The 21,127-nt window shown below is 39.7% G+C and overlaps 1 protein-coding gene across 1 annotated transcript in view; it reads right to left on the bottom strand.

Moving 5' to 3' along the window:
• The window catches only part of ZC2HC1A (zinc finger C2HC-type containing 1A), a 44,478-nt gene that overhangs the window by 17,017 nt on the left and 6,334 nt on the right, over positions 1-21,127 (bottom strand). Inside the window, exons 2-5 of the mRNA XM_055126386.1 lie at positions 12,485-12,558; positions 9,553-9,669; positions 3,472-3,613; positions 1,514-1,662 (exon numbers count right to left, since the gene is read on the bottom strand). Of these exons, the coding sequence (XP_054982361.1) occupies positions 1,514-1,662; positions 3,472-3,613; positions 9,553-9,669; positions 12,485-12,558 (482 nt within the window). The remainder of the gene's footprint in view (positions 1-1,513; positions 1,663-3,471; positions 3,614-9,552; positions 9,670-12,484; positions 12,559-21,127) is intronic.

Here is a 21,127-nt window from a genome sequence, read left to right on the forward strand (position 1 = left end):
GATAATGAAACCTTAATTCACTATTGGTGAATATAAACTGGTTTAAGTATGTAAACTGGTTGAGCTGAAAATTTTAAGAAAATCCAACAACATGCTCTTTAGGAGATACATTGAAAGTTATATAAAAACAGATTAAAAAATGAAAAGGTTTAAAAAAAGGTACCCCAAAGACATAGGTTTTTTTTTTAATTCAGAAATTGCTATTATTAATGCATTCTATAAGATGTACCTGTGGTCAATAAAGGTAAAAATAGAGAAAAATAACATTATATACTAAGAAACCATTGTATCAAGAAGACGTAACAATATATGCACCAAACAGGCTAACACCAAAATATACAACGCAAGTATTAAGAAACCTCAGGTGGGCTATGAGAACTTAATAAGAGCAATAGACCTTATATCCCACATACAGAAATGGATAGATAGGTCAGACAAACTGAAAGCATATAGAAATTCAACAAGGAACCAACAGCATTATAGTGACAAAATAGATAAGAAGAAGTTATTATTCTAAAATCTTCAGCCCCAAAGAAACAGAACCAAAAACACTCAAGAATAGACCACATCTGGGGCTGGAGTGATAGCACAGTGGGTAGGGCGTTTGCCTTGCACTTGGCCGACCTGGGTTCGATTCCCAGCATCTCATATGGTCCCCTGAGTACCAGGAGTAACCCCTGTGCATTGCCAGATGTGACCCAAAAAGAAAAAGAAAACAAACCAAAAAAGAATAGACCACATCTGGGACCAAAAAAAAAGTATCAGTAAATTTTCAGAATCTGAAATGATATCAAGCATTATTTTGGGGTCACAACACTATGAAACTAATAAACAAAGTAGTTTTTTTCTTTCTAGCTTTGAATCATTACTTTGAAGGTTTATATTAATCAAAACTGTGTGGTACTGGAATAAATATAGACTCTCAGACCAACAGAATAGAATTGGGAGCCCAGGTAAGGCCTCCAACACACGGCCGGCTAATCTGTGACAAAGGTACACAAAGACACATACAGTTCCCACCTCACAGATGAAGCAATAAATGTTAACAGACATAAAAGGCATTCGCCTAATAGCTCAAAAGCAGCATTTCAAATGAGGGAGCCAGCTTTTATTCTTTCCAATTACTCTCATTTACATGAAAAATACTTATATGATTTCCAAACACATACTTACATGCCATTTTTCTCATTCTTTAACCCAGTTATTTTCCCAGTTATTAACTTATTTTTAATGGAATTTCTCAATTTTTCCTAATACTGATTTAAATCAGGACATTTATTTCCAACTCTTTACTAACTCAAGTCCATTGAAAATTAATTAATTTTAGTCCTTAATTAGCTACTTAGGTTTCTACTACATTCCCAAGCAGAAATATAAATCCTTATAGGTAAGAAAACTGCAGTTCTATGTCTATAAAGCATAAACATGTGGCATACTAATAAATGGCATATTCATCTATAAATGAGTCATTTTCTCAATTATTTATACAAATGAATAAAAGTGAGCATTTCACCTGGTTCCGAGAAGGTGTCTTTCCTTTGCTATCAGTAGAAAATTTGCCTTTATTGCTAATGCGTGCTGCCTGCTCCTTACAGAAATTGATATGCCTGTCGGCTGCATTTTCATTGAATCTCCTCTGGCAATATGGACACTGGATATAATCTAGAAGAGATTTTAAAAAAATAGATCTATAGACATAATAAAACTTCATATGTAAGACATACAGAAGTAGAAATTCTCATGAACAGCCAGCCATTCACTGTGTATTATGTAAGCAGTAACACGTAATAAGCAAAAAACTTATTTCCTTCTTTCAAACCTGAATTATCTAAAGTTAGAAAAGATGAGTGTGCTAATATATCAAAATTTCACATTTTTCTCCCAGTTCAGAATCAACCTGAGGAAAAAAATTAATGATAGCGCAAAATAAACAGAATAAGGAGAGGAAAATATGATTTTCTTCTTGTCTCTTAAATACTGTATTTTAAGGACTTTTTATAGATTATTACAGATTAGATTTACTAATGACTGTTGGATATCATTGGTTTGTCCTGCTCCCCTTGCCACAAGGAGCTTAGGTATATCAGTCACGCCCATCAAAGTGCTCCCGAGTCACTCCCATTCCTTTGTTTATCTGTAACCACTTCTACCAGTTTATCTTCTCTTCCTCTAAACAAACTCTGTTAATTTGTAAGGTCAGACCTTGCTAGGACAAGTGTACTTGTAAGTTAATATTGTCTTTCTCCTCTCTTATGTCTTTTGAATAGTTTCCCTTAAAACAATATCCTTTTTGTATGGACAAAGAAAGACATTTATTAATATGCTTTGGTAACATGGGATTTAATTGGCTTCAAATATTATTCATTCCCGGGCATCTGCTTTCTTGACTTAAGCCTCAGCTGGCCTTACTTCCTAGCACCCTCAAAAGCAGGGTCCCAACGGGGGACGGGATGGACCCAGGGCAAGTGGTGAGTTATGTGCTACCCTGGCATCGAGATGGGCCTGGCCAAAGCGCCTAATGCTTAATTATATGTTAAGAGCTTGGTCATGGGCATGTCATGTCATGATCCAAAAGCAACGACGAGACTAGGCCCTGCTAGGGCTAGGAAAGACTAATCTGGCCTGAGCGCTGTAGGCTGAGATCGAGGTGACACGCGCCCCCCCCCCAAGAGCAATTCTATAAGCTTAATGCATCTTTTGCTATGTCCATACAAAATGATTTATAATATGAATACTTATATGCTAGTCGGACAAAGAGAGGAGAAACACACCCATGGAATTCCACTCTTGGGCGGATGTCCTGCTGAAGGAGATTCTGTCCTAGTGAAAACACCCTCTAAGGGATAGAACTTTACCCCCTATGGATTGTAACCACACCTATGGGTAAGCCCCGGCCTGCACATTCTGGAGCGGATGTGGGGGATTTTCAGGTATGAGGGGGCAGGGGGCAGGGGGCAGGGGGAGAGTTCGAATGGAGAGTGTATAGAGGGAAGATCGGAATAAACTGCGAGTTCGAAAGGAGCAGAGGGAGAGAATGAGGTAGGATGGGGGAGGAAGAAGCAGGAGGAGAATCAGAGGAGAATGGAGAAAGAAGTTTGGAATAAACTGCGGTGAGATCAACCATCCTGGCTCCGTCCCTTCCCTCGCCCGCGTTTTTCTTTTTTCTTTTTGTGTTTTTACACAAATGACTTAAAATCTGTAAACATTCTAGGGGCTCAACAAGTAGTCAGATGGTGAATCAATTGCACAATTAGCATGTGCACAGCCATGAATCCCATCCCAGACATCTCAGGGTCCCTAGCACCACTGGGTGTATCCTGGGGGCCCCCATGCCTTTCTTGGGCATAAATAGGGCTTAAGCTGTAAGGCCACACGAGGCCAAGCATGGGCCTGGCCCCTATATAAAAACAGACCAAAAACTCTCATATTTTCTGCCCACAGGAGCATTTATGTCAACAATATTTCAAATACCTGGATCATAAGAAGGAGGAGGAGGAGGAGGGAGTTTGCCGCCCTCTTTAAGAGCTTGATCGAGGCCTTTCGCAGCTCTTATAGTAGCAATAAATTCTTCGTGTTTTCTTCTCCAATTAGATGGTTTCTTTGGTGGTTCAGGCTATAAAGAAAGAAAACTAACAGTTCATGAACTTTTTTAAAAGTAAAGTGAAGGGGCTGGAGTGATGGAACAGCACACAGGGCACTTGCTTTGTACACAGTCGACCAAGGTTCCATCCCCAGCTTCCTATAGGCTCTCCTGAGCACTGGCAGGAGTAATTTCTTTTCTTTTCTTTATTCTTTTTTTTTTTTGTTAATTTTATTGAATCACCGTAAGATAGTTAACAAGCTTTCATGTTCAGGTTACATTACATTGTACATTACCTTGTACATTACATTACATTGTACATTACAATCACATAATGATCAATCACCCATCCCTCTACCAGTACACATTCCCCACCACCAATATCCTTGGTATACTTTCTGAGTACAGTCAGGAGTAATCCCTGAGCATTACCGGGTGTGACATAACCACCCCCCTCACCCCCTCGACACACAAAGAAATTTAAAAATTATAAATAAACTAAAATAGGGACTGGAGAAAGAGTACAATGGGTAGTGCACTTGCCTTGTACACAGACAGTTCAGGTTCAATTCCCAGCATACTATACGGTTCCCTGAGCCCTGCTAGGAGTAACTCCTGAGCCCAGAGCCAGAAGAAAACTGAGAATCACTGGATGTGCCCCCAAACAAATAAAAAGTCAAAAAATGAGGGCTAGAGTGATAGCACAGTGGATACGGTGTTTGCCTTGCATGTGGCTGATTCGGGTTCAATTCCCAGCATCCCATATGGTCCCCTGAGCACCGCCAGGGGTAATTCCTGAGTGCAGAGTCAGGAGTGACCCCTGTGTATCACTGGGTGTGACTCAAAAAGAAAAAAAAGTCAAAAAATGAAAGAAAAAAGAATGAGGAAATGTTCGTATCAGAAATTCTTAAATAAACCCAAGTGCCCAAGAACAGATGGTTAAAGAAACTCTGGTACATCTACACAACAGAATACTATGCAGCTCTTAGAAAAGATAAAGTCATGAAATTTGCATGTAAAAGGATCAAGATGGAAAGTATCATGCTAAGTGAAATGAGTCAGAAAGAGAGAGACAGACATAGAAAGATTGCACTCATCTGTGGAATATAAAACAACAGAGTGGGAGACTAACACCCAAGAATAGTAGAGGTAGGACCAGGAGGTTTACTCCATGGCTTCGAAGCTGGCCTCAAATGTTGGGGAAAAAAGGCAGCTCAGATAGAGAAGGGAACATGAAGTAAGAGGTATTTGGAGGACCAGCTCGGGTTGGGAGATGCGAACCGAATGTAGATTATAGATCGAACACAATGGCCATTCAATGCCTCTAGTGCTAACTATACCACCCAAAAGGAAAGAGAGAACAAAAGGGAATGACCTGCCACAGAGGCGGGGTGGGGTGGGGGGATGGGAGGGATACTGGGATCATTGGTGGTGGAGAATGGGCACTGGTGGAGGGATCGGTACTCGATCATTCTATGACTGAAACACAAGCACGAAAGTTTGTAAATCTGTAACTGTATCCCACAGTGATTCACTAATAATTTCAAAATTTTTAAAAAAAGAATTAAAAAGTAAAAAAAAAAAGAAATTCTTAAATGATATTCCTCCCAAATTTTTTTTAAATTTTATTTATTTATTTATTTATTTTTGGGGTTTGGGTGATACCCAGTGATGCTCAGAGATTACTCCAGCTCTATGCTCAGGAATTACTCCTAGTGGTGCTGGGAACCATACAGGTTCCCAGAAATAGAACCAAGGTGAGTCACGTGCAAGGTAAACGCCCTACCCACTGTACTATCTCTCCAGCCCCTATTTCAGTTTTTTTTTTTTATATTAATTTGTTTGTTTTGTTTTGGGGCCACATCTGGTGATGCTCAGGGCTACTCCTGGTTTTCCACTCAAGAATAACTCCTGGCAATGCTCAGAGGACCATAGAGGATGCTGAGTACTGAGGCCAACCTGGCCACATGCAATCAAATGCCCCACCTGTTGTACCATCACTGCAGTCTCAGGCCCTGGCTTCAGACCGCAGGACCAAAACTTAAAAGAAAAGAATCAGTTGTATTTTCTTTTCCATAAACTATATATGTCCACTGACAATTTATCTATTGGGTATCAGATTACTGACAACTCAGTGGCTGACTCTTTAATAAGAGACTCAAGTAACTCTTCAGGGGAGACTCGTCCTACCCTTCCCCAACAAGTGTCATAATAGCATTTCATCTCTTGCCAAAGTTCCTTGGCACTGAAATGTCACCTTACCTCAATGCCAAGGGTCATTTAGTACTCAGAATTATTTTTAACTGTATCTTGATTTACTGATTAAAGCCCCTTATGCTTCCTTTACTACTGCAAATTTTTTTTTTTAAAAAAAGTCATTCCAATGGCTCTCTTACTATAAGAAAGAGTTTTTTTTTTTTTCATTATTGCTTTCTGACAGTTTCAACAACTGGATCTTTTAAACTCCAGCTTGCCCTGTCCCCTACTTCTCTCCTTCTATCCAGTTTCAGTCAAGTTCACTGCAGTTCTTGGCATGCAGAGACCCTATAGGTCTGCTGAGGCCGCCTAGCTCTGGCAAACTAAGAACACCTTCTCCAGACAAGGTGCTCTAGTATTTGAAGAGTCACTTTAAGGTAAGGAGACCCTCCTCTCCAAGGTCCTCACACTCCAAGATGTGGGACCATGAACCTCCACTGTTTGCAGTTTCTTCTGAATCTTTTTCTGTTGGCAGTTTGTACATGTATTTATAGTCTATGGAATATACAGACTGATACGTTTTATATTTGATTCATGGACGACACTGTAACATTCAATTCTTCTAATAAACTACTTCCCAAAGCTTAATGCACGTGATTTACCATAGATTTTATCAAAATACATATACTTATTCAGTGTATCTGAATGAGAACCAGTATTCTACACTTCTAACAAATTCCCAAATATTGTTAATATTACTGATACAAACACCAGACGTTAAGTATCAGCCATAAACTACTGCCTCAAGCAGTAGAGCAGTGATTTGCACTTTGCTTCCTTCACTAAAAGATTATCCCTAAGAAAAGGAATAGTATAACTAACATATGTTAATATCACCCGGAAAACATTTATATTACAAAACATAGCAATCCAACAACTAGGTGTTTAAATTGCTAAACACCATATTATAAATAAAAAGTGCAGATTAAGTAACTTGCCTGACACAATATGATAAATAGAGTAAGGGATAAATTCAGGCACTCTGACTGGAGAGCCAATTTTCACATCCACTATGCCAATAAAGATTCATCCCTGGCACCATATGAACCCCCAAGAAGTGTAGGAAGCAATGATGAGCACTGAGCCAGGAGTGTACCCCAAGTATCCTCAGGTTTAAACAAAAAATAAATTTAAAAAAAACAAAGATTTAACTAGCTTATCAATTTAAGCTAATTAAAGAAAACCTTCACTGTAGGATAACATAGCCTCAGGGAGTTTAGGTTTATTGGGTTACCCCCATCACAGTGCTCCAATTCCTCTGTGTTTATTTGTAGCTTCTTTCTTAGTGTTCTCTTGACTTGTAAATATTGTTTTTCTCTTCTCGAGTCCTTTGCATAGTTTATTCAGAGCAATGTTCTTTTTGTATGGACACTTAGCAAATGCTATGCTTTTGTAACCTGGGAGTCATTTGACTCTACATGATATTTTCTTCCTGGGCATCTGTTCTCTCCACCTAAGCCTCAGCTGCCCTTACTTCCTAGCACCCCCAAAAGCAGGTCCCGACTAGGGACTGGACGGACCCAGGGCAAGTGGTGAGTTGTGTGCTACTCTGGCATCGAGATGGGCCTGGCCAAAGTGCCTAATGCTTAACTATAAGTTAAGAGCTTGGTCATGGACAAATGCTCTCATGATCCAAACAGTGATAACTAGATTTGGACCCTGCTAGGGTGAGGAATGATTAATCTGTCCTGAGTGCTGTAGTCTGAGTCTGTGGCAAGATGTTGTCAGGAGAGCTGCCTTGCAAGCCTCACTGTATCTCTTGCTATGTCCATACAAAAATAACTAGTATTAAGATGTTAATGAGTGTTTGGACTAAGGAAAGGAGAAAAACACTGTAAGAGTCAGGAAGGGCTTTGGAAGGCCCCTAGGTTGTGTTCCCTTTGAACCTGACAGCCCTCAGGAAGGGCTTTCTTATGTTGATTTTGCTACCTGGCGGTGTGTAGCCCAGAGGGCAAGGGTGAGAGAAAAAGGGAGGAGAGAGAGAAGAGAGGGTGGAGCAGTAGATCCAGAGAGAGGATGGAGCTAAGAGTGCAGGTGATGAGAAAGATGAACGATTGAATAAAAGGTAACTAATCTGCAACCAGCTTGGTCCTGTTTTTCCTTCCGTCGCCTGCCCTTGACCAACAGCCACACACAGCGGTTCCTGAGCACCGGTTCCTGAGCACCGAACACAGGCGGTGAGACAGAGCCGCCCGGAAAGACCGCGAGTGCACATGCCCGTTGGCGTGCCATAGTTTTTTACACTTCACATAGCTAGCAAGCTACGAAGAAAAGAACTTCCAATACTGTCTATATACCTAATTGAAACACATCCATTTCCTCTTGAATATTCACAAACTAAAAGAACAGAGATGAACATCAGACTTTACTCTAGAAAGATTCCTTTAAGGTCAGTTTCTCCATATGAAGATGCTTTCCTGCATCACTAAGATAAGTTATTGCCACTGAAATCGTTTTGAAACCTACTCAAGTACAAATCTGGGGAGCACATAGACTCAAATCGGAATGATAAACCAAAGATAAGCATGGTGTCTGCACAAGGATGTATGCAAATTCAGGAAGGGACCCTTATTTTAATGCTTTAGGAACACAGATATCTACAGACTGAGTGTAGTCTAGTTTTGAGAATAAGACTTAACCCTTTATCCTACAGCATTCATGCACCACCAACTATATGCCACCAGCTTACATTTGGAAGCAGAATACTATCTTCCTGCAAGTTTCTAACAACAGTGAGAGGTCATCTTCAGCCAACTATATTTGTGAGCATGCTACACTACAGACACAATGCTAAACCTGAGAGAGGGCATAAAATGCCTCACCCTTTCCCGGGATCAGCAACAGCCATTTGGATCTAGTGGACAACATTAGAAAGAGAAATAAAGTGTCAGTGCCCTGACGCCATCTACAAACAACTAGATAGGCACTTGGGAAACTCATGTTATTCCTACTTTGAACACATTCCTTTAATTTAAGGATGACTGGCTTCCATTAAAATACTGGAAAGGTTCTTGGGTTTCAATCTGATAACCAATGCAGCTAGCTAAATAAAGCAGTAGCTAGCTTTCCCATTTCTGGAAAATCTAACTAAATGCTATAAAATGGGAAAAAAGTTTTCCAATAAGTCATCTCAATTTTAAGTATTTCATTGAAATGACTCGTAAAACTATGCCCAATTATTTAAGTGACTTGTTGCAGCAATATAACATAACAGATGGTATTAAGGAAATATTATAGGGGTTCCAAGAAAAAAAAAAAAACTAACAGCACTATATGAGAACAAATAAGACACAGAAAAAACTTTACCCAGAGAGCAAAACATAACAAATACTATTAATCACTGTAACTCATATCTATGACACTAAGCTTATAAATAAAGCTCTACTTTGTATATAATGATACTACAATTGGCAAGAAAGATTTAAAATCAACTAATATTATAGGTGGTTTAACTAACAATGACTTAAAAGAATGTGTGAAAACTGAGATTATTCTTAGCCTATTACTAAACAATTGGTTCTCTACTGCCAAAAGGCTCACTATATAATTTGAATTTTAAGGCAGCAGTTTGGTCACCCCTTTGCAAAAGTTAAAATTAAGTTTTAATAACTGCTGACCCAAGAAAATGACAGGAATTTTATACTCAAAAAGATATTGATTTTTTTTTTAAATATATACTAGCAAGGTTGACATCGTCAAGAAGGTTACATAATTACCCTTGGTTTAAGAGGTTTCACTGTTGGAATATCAGTTCCTTCAGCTCTTTGTCTGCTTGAATCAAAAGTCTTGCGTTTTTTAGTGGCAGTTTTCTGGCAAATGGGTCCATGTTTTTTCTGTTAAAATGAAGAAATAAATTATTATTTTTTCAACAGAACAAAAAGATCACAAAATTTCACTTAAACTGTCAGTTGATACCAGTTTTTTTTTAAAAGAGAGACAAAATAATAATACATAAATAAGACATACCAAAAGCATAAATATGATGTATCAAATAGCACATATGTATGTTACAAGTTCTCTTTCTCATAGCAGGAAGCACAGACACTTAAAAATATTAAGTTATTTTCAATACTCCTAGCTTTCTTATTGTTGGGGGAAATAATATATACAAGTTAAAACTGTTTGAATGGAAAAAGCTAATTTCATCATTGAATTCCTAAAAATTGATACTAGGAAAAGAAAGTAATTAAAAATGCATTAGTGATATAATTATAAAAGGTAACAGTACTAAGTTTGTAGTATTAAAATTGACCTAGTAGTAGCAAGATGATATGTAGTCAACATAAAAAAGACAAAAAAGGGGACGGGATGCATGGGGAATCTTGCGATGGGGGAGGCAGAACCAGCCCCGCCTCCTGCCCAAATGAGACCCTGAGCGGTCGCCCATGTACAGCTCCTCCACTCCTGAACAGCCATGATCCCAGCGCCACAGAAACCAATCTTGGAATGCAGCGGCTGCTGGCAGGAATACCTCTGGACTTAATACCAGAATCCCAAATCCAGGCGGCTGCTTTCGAGACCGTGCAACATCATATGCTCTTTGTTACCAACAATAGAAAACATACAATCTAATGATGCCATTCCAACAGGTCTGACTGTTGGGGGGGAAACTCTAAATAATGATAGTGAGTTTCCTGTTGAAAATTGAATGTAATTAAAGTAAGGAAAGAATAAAGTGAAAATCATCTGCCACACAGGCAGAGGGGGAGTTGCAGGGGGAGTATGCTGGGGTTCTTGATGGTGGAACATGTGCACTGGTGAAGGGATGGATGTTTGAGCATAGTATGACTGAGACTCGATCCTAAAAGCCCTGTAACTGTTCTCACGGTGACTCAGTTAAAAAATAAATTAAAAAAAAAAAGACAAAAAAGTCAAATTTGTAATTTTCCTCTATAGTCAGTCATTTCTGTCTTTCCTAATGCAATGAAAATTTTCTACCTCCTTTTTATTTTTTCTTAGCCAAAGACTTTTCTTGATCTACAGTGTAGCAGTCTTACAGACTTTTTAAAAACACGGTTTGCCTTGGAGCCTTGGGAGAGAATACAGTGGACAGAGCATTCCCTCGCACACAGCTGACCAGGTCGATCCCCAGCACTCATGTGATCCCCAGAGCACCACCAGGAGTGATCCCTGAGCCAGGACGCAGGCTCTGAGCACCACCACGTGTGTCCCCAAAACAAAAAAATATATAAAAAATTTAAAAAGAAAAATAATCACAGTTGCCAACTCATTCACTGTCACTGCCACTGTCATCCCGCTGCTCATCAATTTGCTTGAGCGGGCACCAGTAACATCTCCATTGTGAGACTTCTTGTTACTGTTTTTGGCATATGGAATACACCACAGGGAGCTTGCCAGGCTCTGCCGTGTGGGTGGGATACTCTCGGTAGCTTGCCAGGCTCTCTGAGAGGGACAGAGGAATTGAACCCGGGATGGCGCATGCAAGGCAAATGCCCTACCCACTGTGCTATCGTTCCAGCCCACAATCATTAACTTACTCATTTTTTTTTAATTTACTCATTTTTTAAAAAAAATCACAATGAGGGCCGGAGCAATAATACAATGGGTGGGCATTTGCCTTGCACGTAGCTGACCCAGGTTCAATCCTTGGAATCCTATATAGTTTCTAGGACACAACCAGAAAGCATTTCCTGAGTGCAGAGCCAGGAGTAACCCCGGAGCACTGCTGGGAGTGCTCCCAAAACAACAATAACAAAAATCACAATTAAAATTCTCTTAACCATCATCCAATCACCCACTAATATAAGTAATTATTCTCCTTTGCTAAATAAAACATAACTCATGACATCAACAATTCAATGTAGTACCTTTTTGCTTTTTATTTTGATAAATTCTAAAAAGGTTACAATTGTTCAATATTAGCAGGAGGATAAAAAATCATAGAACTGGCTTTTTGGTATCAAAGGGTCATTCAAATTTCAATATGTAGTTGCTAATCAATGGTGTTTTCAGTTTTCATTTTCAAAAGTGTTATAATTATAGTTATTAGAATAAAAATTCTTATTTCGATAGTTCCCCCAAAATCAAAGATCACAAAAAGTTATAAAATATCTTAAGTATTTAAAAACAAAAGTGATATGTGAGTATCATGCAAGTTACAAGTAGAATCATATATAAACTAGTTCCATAAACTGAGCTTTAAGTTTATGTCAAATTATTTATGTGGTACTTTCCCAAACCAGTTTGCATGTTTTATTTGTGATCTGAAAAAAAGATCCTTTTGTTTGGACAAATCTATGCAAGACTTTAAAAACAATATAATGAATTTCCACTTATTCCTTGGCCGCCTTCTCAATAACCAACATTTTGACAATCTCATTTCATCTCTCGTACTTATTTTTTCTTAAGTGCCTGAAAGCAAATTGCAAACATCATACTCTTTTTCTTATTTTTACACACAGTATTAGGCATTTCTAAAAGCTCTTTGTTAATATTACCAATATTAAGAATTATCAAAATGAGAAGAAAAGAAACCACTCCAAAGAATGAAAGTGATGGGACTGACACTTTTGAACAAAGAATGCTACTTAGCATCACTTTAAATTATCCCACAGAGATTCTTTCCACAAGAGTTGTTCTCAAGTACTTAACTATTACTGATTAACTCCCAAGGGTGAAGGTACTCACTAATGCCACTGGAAAGAATGTTCTTCCACAAATCTTGCAAGGTAACAATTCTCCAACCTGGACACTTCCGTTTTCTAAAACAAAACAAATCCGTTTGTGAAACTTTCCATTTTAAAGTTTTCTCATAGTTTCTTATATAAATTGTCAGTTCCTTCTTTTTAAGTGCACTTTTCTGGGGCCAGAGAGATGGCAGGGCACCATCTCTTGCATGTGGCTGCCCCAGGACCACACCTGGCATCACATACGGTCCTTCTGAGCACTGCCAGGGGTGAGCTCTAAGCACAACTAGGTGTGTCTCCAAAAAATAAAATACTTTTTAAAAGTGCAGTATTCAGATAACAAAACCTTACATTCTGACAACAGAACTTACCCTGCATCTGGACAGTAGTCAGCGGGGCTTGGGAAGGAGAGGAAAAGATGGACTAGAAGAGACATAAAAGTGGTGGCGGGTCTCTGGCACTTAGTAATGGTGGAAGTGCAGTGACTAGGGATCTTGTAACCAAGTTACTTACTGAAATTATAATAAAATTAATGAGAAGGGAAGAAGATGGGAATATCAGGAGTATGGTGCTGCCGGCAGGTAAACCTGTACCTGTGGGGCGAGTGTATCAGCAGCCTGATGGTGCCTTCAGACTTCCAGATACCCCAAAATTGCTGCTGTGCCTTTGGACAGACTTTGGGGCCAAGTTTAGCAAGAAATTAAACGGCCGAAAGTTAGGTATGTGGGAGACACACCCACAAACCACCTCCGGCTCAGCTATATAAGCTCATTTATTGGCCTTATTTCAGAGACCCACAAACCTCGAACGAGATCAAAAGACGCAGTTAGGGCCTGTAGTGCAGAGGTAGGTGGGAACCCATGACTGAGAGCTCCAGGCCTGTTTGGATCAGAACTGGACCGCCTCCGCCCAGGTTCCCAGTTTTCTAGTAGCTTGGCAGTCACACCCACAAACTGGCCCCTGTGCCATGTAATCTCATCAATGGCCAAGACCCAGAGACTACAAACTAAAGCTCCCAGAAGAGAGCGCCACAGAATGCCCTGATCCTGCACCAGGCTGTCTTCACTGGGGAACCTCGGAGGGAGGCAGGTTGAGTCTCCCTCCCTGCCCCAAGCCCAAGCAGAACCCCAGCAGCTGAAAACCTCCAGAACCCAACCACTGCCATGCCCAAGGCCACTCTCCACATGCTCAAACGAGCCTCACCCAAGAGGGTACGAGCCTCACCCAAAACGGAATGAACCTCACCAGAGAGCAGACCGGCAAGAAAACCCAGATATGCGGGAACCCGTGACTGAGATCTCCAAGCCCGCTTGGATCGGGACTGGGTCTCCTCCCCACAGGTCCCCACTTTTCCAGTAACCTGGTAGTCACACCTACAAATTGCCCCCGGGTGCCATGTAATCTCATCAATGGCCAAGACCCAGAGACTATAAACTAAAGCTCCTGGAAGATAATGACTCAGAATTTCCTGGACATTATATTCTATCCATAACAAGCACTACAAAACAAATCATCTAGCATTGCCTTTTCAGCAGGTTTGAGTAGTGGTGAGACTGGTGTCAAAATATCGAATGTAACCAAAGTAGAGAGAGAGTATGGGGAAAACTGTCTGCCACACAAGCAGGGGAAGGGTTGGAAGTGTGTGTGGGGGGCAGAATACTGGGGATCCTGGGGATCTTGGTGGTGGAAAGTGTGTACTGGTTAAGGGATGGGTGTTTGATGATTATAAGACCGAAGCTCAAACATGAAAGCTTTGTAGCTGTATCTCACGGTGAATCAAAAAAAAAGGGGGGGAAGTAATAATAAAATAAAGTTAACATTCAGAATAGAATTTTTAAAAAAAGGTAATGGGAAGTTCATGCCCAATTCAATCAGCTTAATCAATGGCTTAACAAATAGCAGTATTCCTACATTATTAAAAAAAAAAGAAAGAAAGAAAATGGGAATACCAATTGAGATGGACATGACTTGGTTTGGTCATTTGCTGGAAAAGCAATCTCAAATCTACAAGTCATGATTTCCTAACCAAATCGATTACTGTTGAAAATTGTATACTGTATACTACTTGTCAACTGCAGCCAACTTCCTTAGCTATTCCCACATCCTCAGAAACACATTAAACAATACTCACATCCTCTGATCCCTGAGAACAGCCTAATTGAGTGCACTGTATTATCAAGAACTACTTGCCTAAGAAGGAGATTGCATCTCTCTCTCATTAATTTTACATTACCATACTGTACTTCTACTGATGTTATCATAATGCTTTCAACAACTACTTACTGCATTTGAAAAAAATATACAGATTGTTCTGTCATTAAAACCACAAATTCCGCAAGGCAAGGAAAAACTTTTATGATTTTTTTCTACTATAGTAAACTATTCTACAATCATAGTATGAGTTTATGTGTAAGCAGTGATGTGTAATATACCTCAATGTGAATTACTTTATTGTTCTTATACACTATTGAACCACTGAAGATGTCTTACTTTTCCACAGGATGTTGACTTAATGGTACATAAACAAGAGACTATTGATATTGATTTTTTTAAAAAAATATATATACCTGGCTTTCTTTAAATTATTTTAGGCAAATTAACTTGTCATATTTCCTTAATTAATTTATTTTGTAAGGGACGAGGCATAGCTAGCATTGCTCAGGACTTACTCCTGGCTCTGCACTCAGGAATCACTCCTGGCGGACTCAGGGAAATCATTTGGGATGCTGGGGATTGAACCAAGGTCAGCTGCATGCAAGGCAAGCATCCTACCTGCTGTCCTATCTCGCCAGCCCCCAAGTCCCCTTAATTTATATTAAGAGAATGAATCTATGCCAGATTTCTAAACTTTAAAAACCAAATTCAATTTAAGGTTGATGTTATTAATCCCAAGGATTAAGAAACAACACTGGTGAGCAGTTAAGTGACTTCCTGATTTCCTGAGATGATGTCAGGATTATCTGAATTAGCATCTGTGACTATGTGAAATGTTCCATTATTTTATATACCTAATGTTATACTAAATTCTACTTGTTAAAGATATTTTGTCTGTTTAAAATCAACATATATACCATCACAATAGACACAACATTTTTTTTAAATTCTACACTCATGTTGTTGGGATCAGAGAGATAGTACAGTGACTAGGATGCTTATCTTGCATACAGCTGACCTGGGTTCGATTTCCATAACCCTGTTTAGTCCCCAAGACAACAGGGAGTGACGCTTGAGTGCAGAGCGAGGAGTAGGCCCTAAGCACCACTGGGTGTGGCCCCAAATCCCCAAAAATAAATAATCAAAATAAATACTAATGAAATTCTTGATGCATGTTGGAGGAAAAAGGACATTCTTTTGGACGATAGGGTGTTGGTATGCACAAAACCCTATCATAATATCAAAATTGTCGCAATAAAAACCAAAAAAGGAAAAAAAAATCACTACATTCTTCTTTTTTTCCCCCTTCCCAGAAGTAAAAGTTTTACTTAGGAAACATGAGAAGGGTGGGGAGGGTGGTTCAAAGGGCTACGCAGTGCAGGCCGGGAGCCCAGAGTCACAGATTGGGAAGAATGCAGTGAAATGAAAGCAAAAGAAAGAAATTACATACTCAGAGTTGGGATGTGAGCAATTCACAGTGGAAGCCAAAAACTGCATCTTCAGAATTCTACATAACTGACTCAATCTGCTATTTTATTTTCTGGCCCAATAATGACCTAAAATGCTTCTCATGACTGTAGTCTCCCAAAAATTAATACTTGAGCCTATTTCTTCTTCGCATTTTCTCCTGAGTATCTTACTGACTACTGAGATTCTTGTGCTATAGAAAGGATAAATACAAAAACATCTTTTGAAGTAACAGACTCACAAAGAAATTACGGTTGTCACACCAAGTAATTTGCAATAAGGCATTTACTGAGTTCACAGTAAACTAATGAGAACCAAAATAGCCATCAATGAGAATACAGTCCCCAGTAACAGAAGAACTATTTTGTTTTCTCACTTCTCCTACTACTCCACTGACCTATTTAAAGGCAGATAGTGAGGATTTGTCATCTCAGGTGGAGGTAGAGTCAGCGCGGTGACAGTTAAACAGTGGACAAGAGAGAGACAAAGCTGAGATTGCCCTGATCTATCCTTCTCTAAAACCAGATTATTTAAAACCAGATTATTTATCTCTAAGACTAGGTTATCTAGGTAGAGCCACCTCATATATCTCGATCACTTAATTTCACTATCTAATCAGACAGTCTAGGCACTTACTGAGTGGCATTCATTAGATTCACTACGACTGTCTCCATACCAGAATGAACAAACATAACAGAATGGAAATGAAAAAGACATAATCTGACTGGGGTTCAATCTCCAGCGTTCTATATGGTGCCTTGAATCAGCCAGACGTGATCCCTGAACGCAGAATCATGACTAAGCCCTGAACACTGCCATGTGTGGCCCCCAAACAAAAAACACAAAAAATAAAGGTTTATAAATATTAATTGTTAAAAAAATTAATTTAACTCATGAAAATAATATAAATGACTACAGGAGCTCCTAACTATCTACAAAAAAAAAAAAAAAGGAAAGAAAGAAATAAAGAAACAACAGTGACCTGACTATCTGCCAAAAAAAAAAAAAATAGTGACAACACCAGGATGACATAACACTCAGGGCCATCAAAATGCTTGGCTATGTGCATGATCTACTTATTCACTCTATCCTAAGGACCAAATCATCTAACCCATTTTCACATAAAAATACTTAACAATAATACCCAATATCTTAGGTCTAATTCCTACAGCTTACCTAACATATTCAAAATGTCTTTAAAGGAAAAGGAAATTATCAACACTAAAAAAGCACTAAAAGACAGAGAAGTGACATTAAAGGGAAAGCACTGAAAAACAATTATATTTTTTAAAAAATGGAGTGAGGAAATAGTTTAGGTTGTGCTGGGTTCAACCTGAGGGACCAGCTCGCCTCCAAAACATCCTAAGGTATAGCAAGTGGACACTCCTGAGCATCCCTGCAGACGGCCATGGAGGCCCATGGGTGCCACAGGACAGCTCTGATGGTCCCTGGACCCACAGAGCCCAAGAAGCACCACATCCTTAGACCCTAGCACTGAACCACAAACTGAAATTATTCTGGCCCCTTGAAGACCACTTAAAAGGACCACCCCATGCTAAAATAAGGAAAGAGAATAAATCATTACTTCCTTCAAAATATACATATACATGGGGCCAGAGAATATATTTAAAACTATATACAAAGGACAAAGCACTTGCTTCGCATGTGACTGCTCCCTGACACCCTAAGCACCGTAGGAGTGGCCTCTGAGCTCTACCTGACATTAACCACATACCTCCTGCACTGCCCCCAGCCCCCAGTGCCCCCACCACCGCCGCCAAAAACTAAAAGAGTGGAGAGAAGGGATAAGAAAACTAGACTAGGGGCCGGAGCAATAGTATGGCGGGGAGGGCATTTGCCTTGCATACAGCCAACCCAGGTTCGATCCCCAGTATCTCATATGGTCCCCCGATCACCACCAGGAGTAATTCCTGAGCGCAGAGCCAGGAGGAACCCCTAAGCATTGCCAGGTGTGACCCAAAAAGACAAAAATAAAGATGAAACAAGAAAACCAAACTCAAAGAGACTTAGGGACAGAGGCAGAGTTGTGGCACTTTGGGGTGAGGGTCGGAAAGTAGTAATGCTGTGTATCCACACCGTAGATGCCAACACTATTATAACTGTCTAAACTATAATATATGAAGTATAATAACAAATATGTGACTTCCTCTGACATTGGCTGGTAATTGAGTAAGGTCCAGTAATCCAGAGTGAGGTGGACACAAGCATGCTGGTGTCAACACCCGCTAGAAAGAACTTCTACCAGCAAGACACGATAACTAGGTTAGGCCTGGAGCCACAATTCACACTGTTCCCAGGAGATGCCTTAAAAGGCAAGCTTGGGGACAGATAAGGCTCTCAGATGTCCTTCATAGTTTCCAAACCCTAGCTATCCTTGGAAAAATATTTAACTTCTCTATGGTTCAGGTTATTCCAGTATAAAATAAGAAAGTTTGGTTAAAAAAAAAAACCTTTGTGGGAACAGCTTCTATCTTTAATATTCCAGTTTAGTAAAATCTACCACAGAGAACCTTAGCAAGAAACTTACATGTATCTCTCCCTTACTGGAGTTATATTTTGAAGAACTTTTAAGTTAGTCACATATATAAACGAGTAAACCAGTTAACTGAAGAAGATGGTGGAACAGATATTTCACATAGTGTCTTATGTAGTATGTTGAGTAAGTCACCACTTGTCTATGCACACAACAGAATCTGCAATGTCAAACAGCCTCACTATATAAGCTAGACAGACAGCTGTTAAATGAGGATAACGTCTACTCAAGCAGAGCCTAGCAAGCTAACCATGGCGTTTTTGAAAAGCCAAAAACAGTAACAACAAGATTCACAATGGAGACGTTACTGGTGCCCACTCAAGCAAATCGATGAACAATGGGATGACAGTGCTAGAGTGACAGTGCTAATGTCTACTCAATCTACCTTGAGATTTCTGGAGGACAACTGAGATGTCATATGTAAAAGCACTTTTCAGCCTAATGAAATAAAAATCACAACTCTAAGCCAAGATGGAAAGCTCCCCTAATCTCTTCTCAATGGCATAAGTGAGTAAGTATGCAGCTTATAAAAACGCAGAGCCAGACTCTATTCAAAGGACCAATCACTGTGACAGAGCACCAACAAGCTGATGATGAGCAGAATCAAGTCGATAGTGGATTGAGGATGCCAGGAGTGAGTCTCCTTTCAAAACTTTGTTTTTCCCTTTCAAAATTTACCTGACATATACTATTGATTCTATTTAGGAGCTGGAGAGGTAATATCTGTATTTAGGAGCTGGAGAGATAATACAGTGGGTAGGGCACTTGCTTTGCATGTGGTCAACCCGGGTTCAATCCCCAGCATCCCACATGGTCCCCTGAGTACCGCCAAGAGTTATTCCTGAGTGCAGAGCCAGGAGTTAACCCCTATGCATCGCCGGGCATGACCTTTTGCACTGTTGTAGCACTGTCGTTGTTCATCGATTTGCTCAAGCGGGAACCAGTAACGTCTCCATTGTGAGACTTGTTATTACTGTTTTTGGCATATCAAATATGCCACGGGTAGCTTGTCAGGCTCCGCTGTGCGGGTGGGATACTCTCGGTAGCTTGTCGGGCTCTCCGAGAGGGACAGAGGAATCAAACCCGGGTTGGCTGTGTGCAAGGCAAACGCCCTACCCGCTGTGCTATCAACTTCAAAATCTCTATGATAATAAAGCTTGAAATAAAGCTTGAAATGATCATCTTTGTGCAGTACTACATAGGTAACATGAAAGGATGCTGCTATCTAAAAGAGTTAAGCCATTTTTTTCAAAGTTTTAACTTTTAACATTGAGGAAATAGGAAAGAACATTTTCAAAGGAAAATAACTTGGAAAATTATAACAGAAAGTTATTTTCTGTTTTGGGAGCGTGTCCACTTCCTACCACTGAGCAGGTGAGTTCCACTTTCCAAACTCAACAGAACTCTTGAAAGCACAGAGATACAAGCCTTTTAAAAATCCACTTGACTTCCAGATCAACAATCTCTAATATATCATCAGTTTTCTCCTTTTTTTCAGCTCAGGCTAGATTTCAACATTTGAACACTCACTTAGCTTACTTGACACCTTGGAAACTAAAAAATATCCACATTTTCTATCACAAATATCCACCTCGCTTTTCCTAATGCTAGAGTGATTTTTACTTCTTTGATAGCCCGTATTTACTTGCACCTACCTTCCACTCCAGTCTGCACCTTCCTAGTCATTTCCACTTCTTTCATTAATCACCTCCAAAGCCCTTATTTTCAGACAAATGTCTGGGGAAAAAAATAGTGTAAGCACGTGGAGTTCTAAGAGCTGAATTCCTGTTTCCCCTTAATCCTTTCTGACCTATAAAGATCTAGATGATTGACATCCAGAGTAGCAGTATTTTTTGAAATAATTGTATTTCCAGCTTAGTTCTTTACATTTACTGACCAGTTATTTTCCACTTCCCATTTGCTCCCCACTTGAACTGCAAGAAACCTGTTATTAAGCCTCACTACAAGGTTTTGTTCTTTTTTTTTAAATTTTTTTCTCTTTTTGGGTCACACCCGGCGATGCACAGGGGATTACTCCTGACTCTGCACTCAGGAAATACCCCCTGGAAGTGCTCAGGGGACCATATGAGATGCTGGGAATCAAACCCAGGTTAGCTGCGTGCAAGGCAAACGCCCTACCCGCTGTGCTATTGCTCCAGCCCCTATTTTTTTTTATTTTTATTTAATGAAAGAACCATGATTTACAAAGTTATTGATAGTTGGGTTACAGGCATACGATATTTCAACACCAATCCCACCACAGGTGTCAACTTCCCTCCACTGTGTTCCCATTCTCCTGTCCACCCACCATCCTCCTTGCCACCCTGAATGGCACATGCCACCTCGCCTGGCACATTTCAAAGCACTGTAATGGTCTGACTACAATTATAAATAGATTCAATGACTGTACTCCTGTAAACCAATGTTATCTTAATTCTAAAATTATTTATCTTAATATACAGAAATTCA

Source organism: Sorex araneus, chromosome 2, assembly GCF_027595985.1.
Source record: "Sorex araneus isolate mSorAra2 chromosome 2, mSorAra2.pri, whole genome shotgun sequence".
NCBI classification, from domain to species: Eukaryota; Metazoa; Chordata; class Mammalia; order Eulipotyphla; family Soricidae; genus Sorex; species Sorex araneus.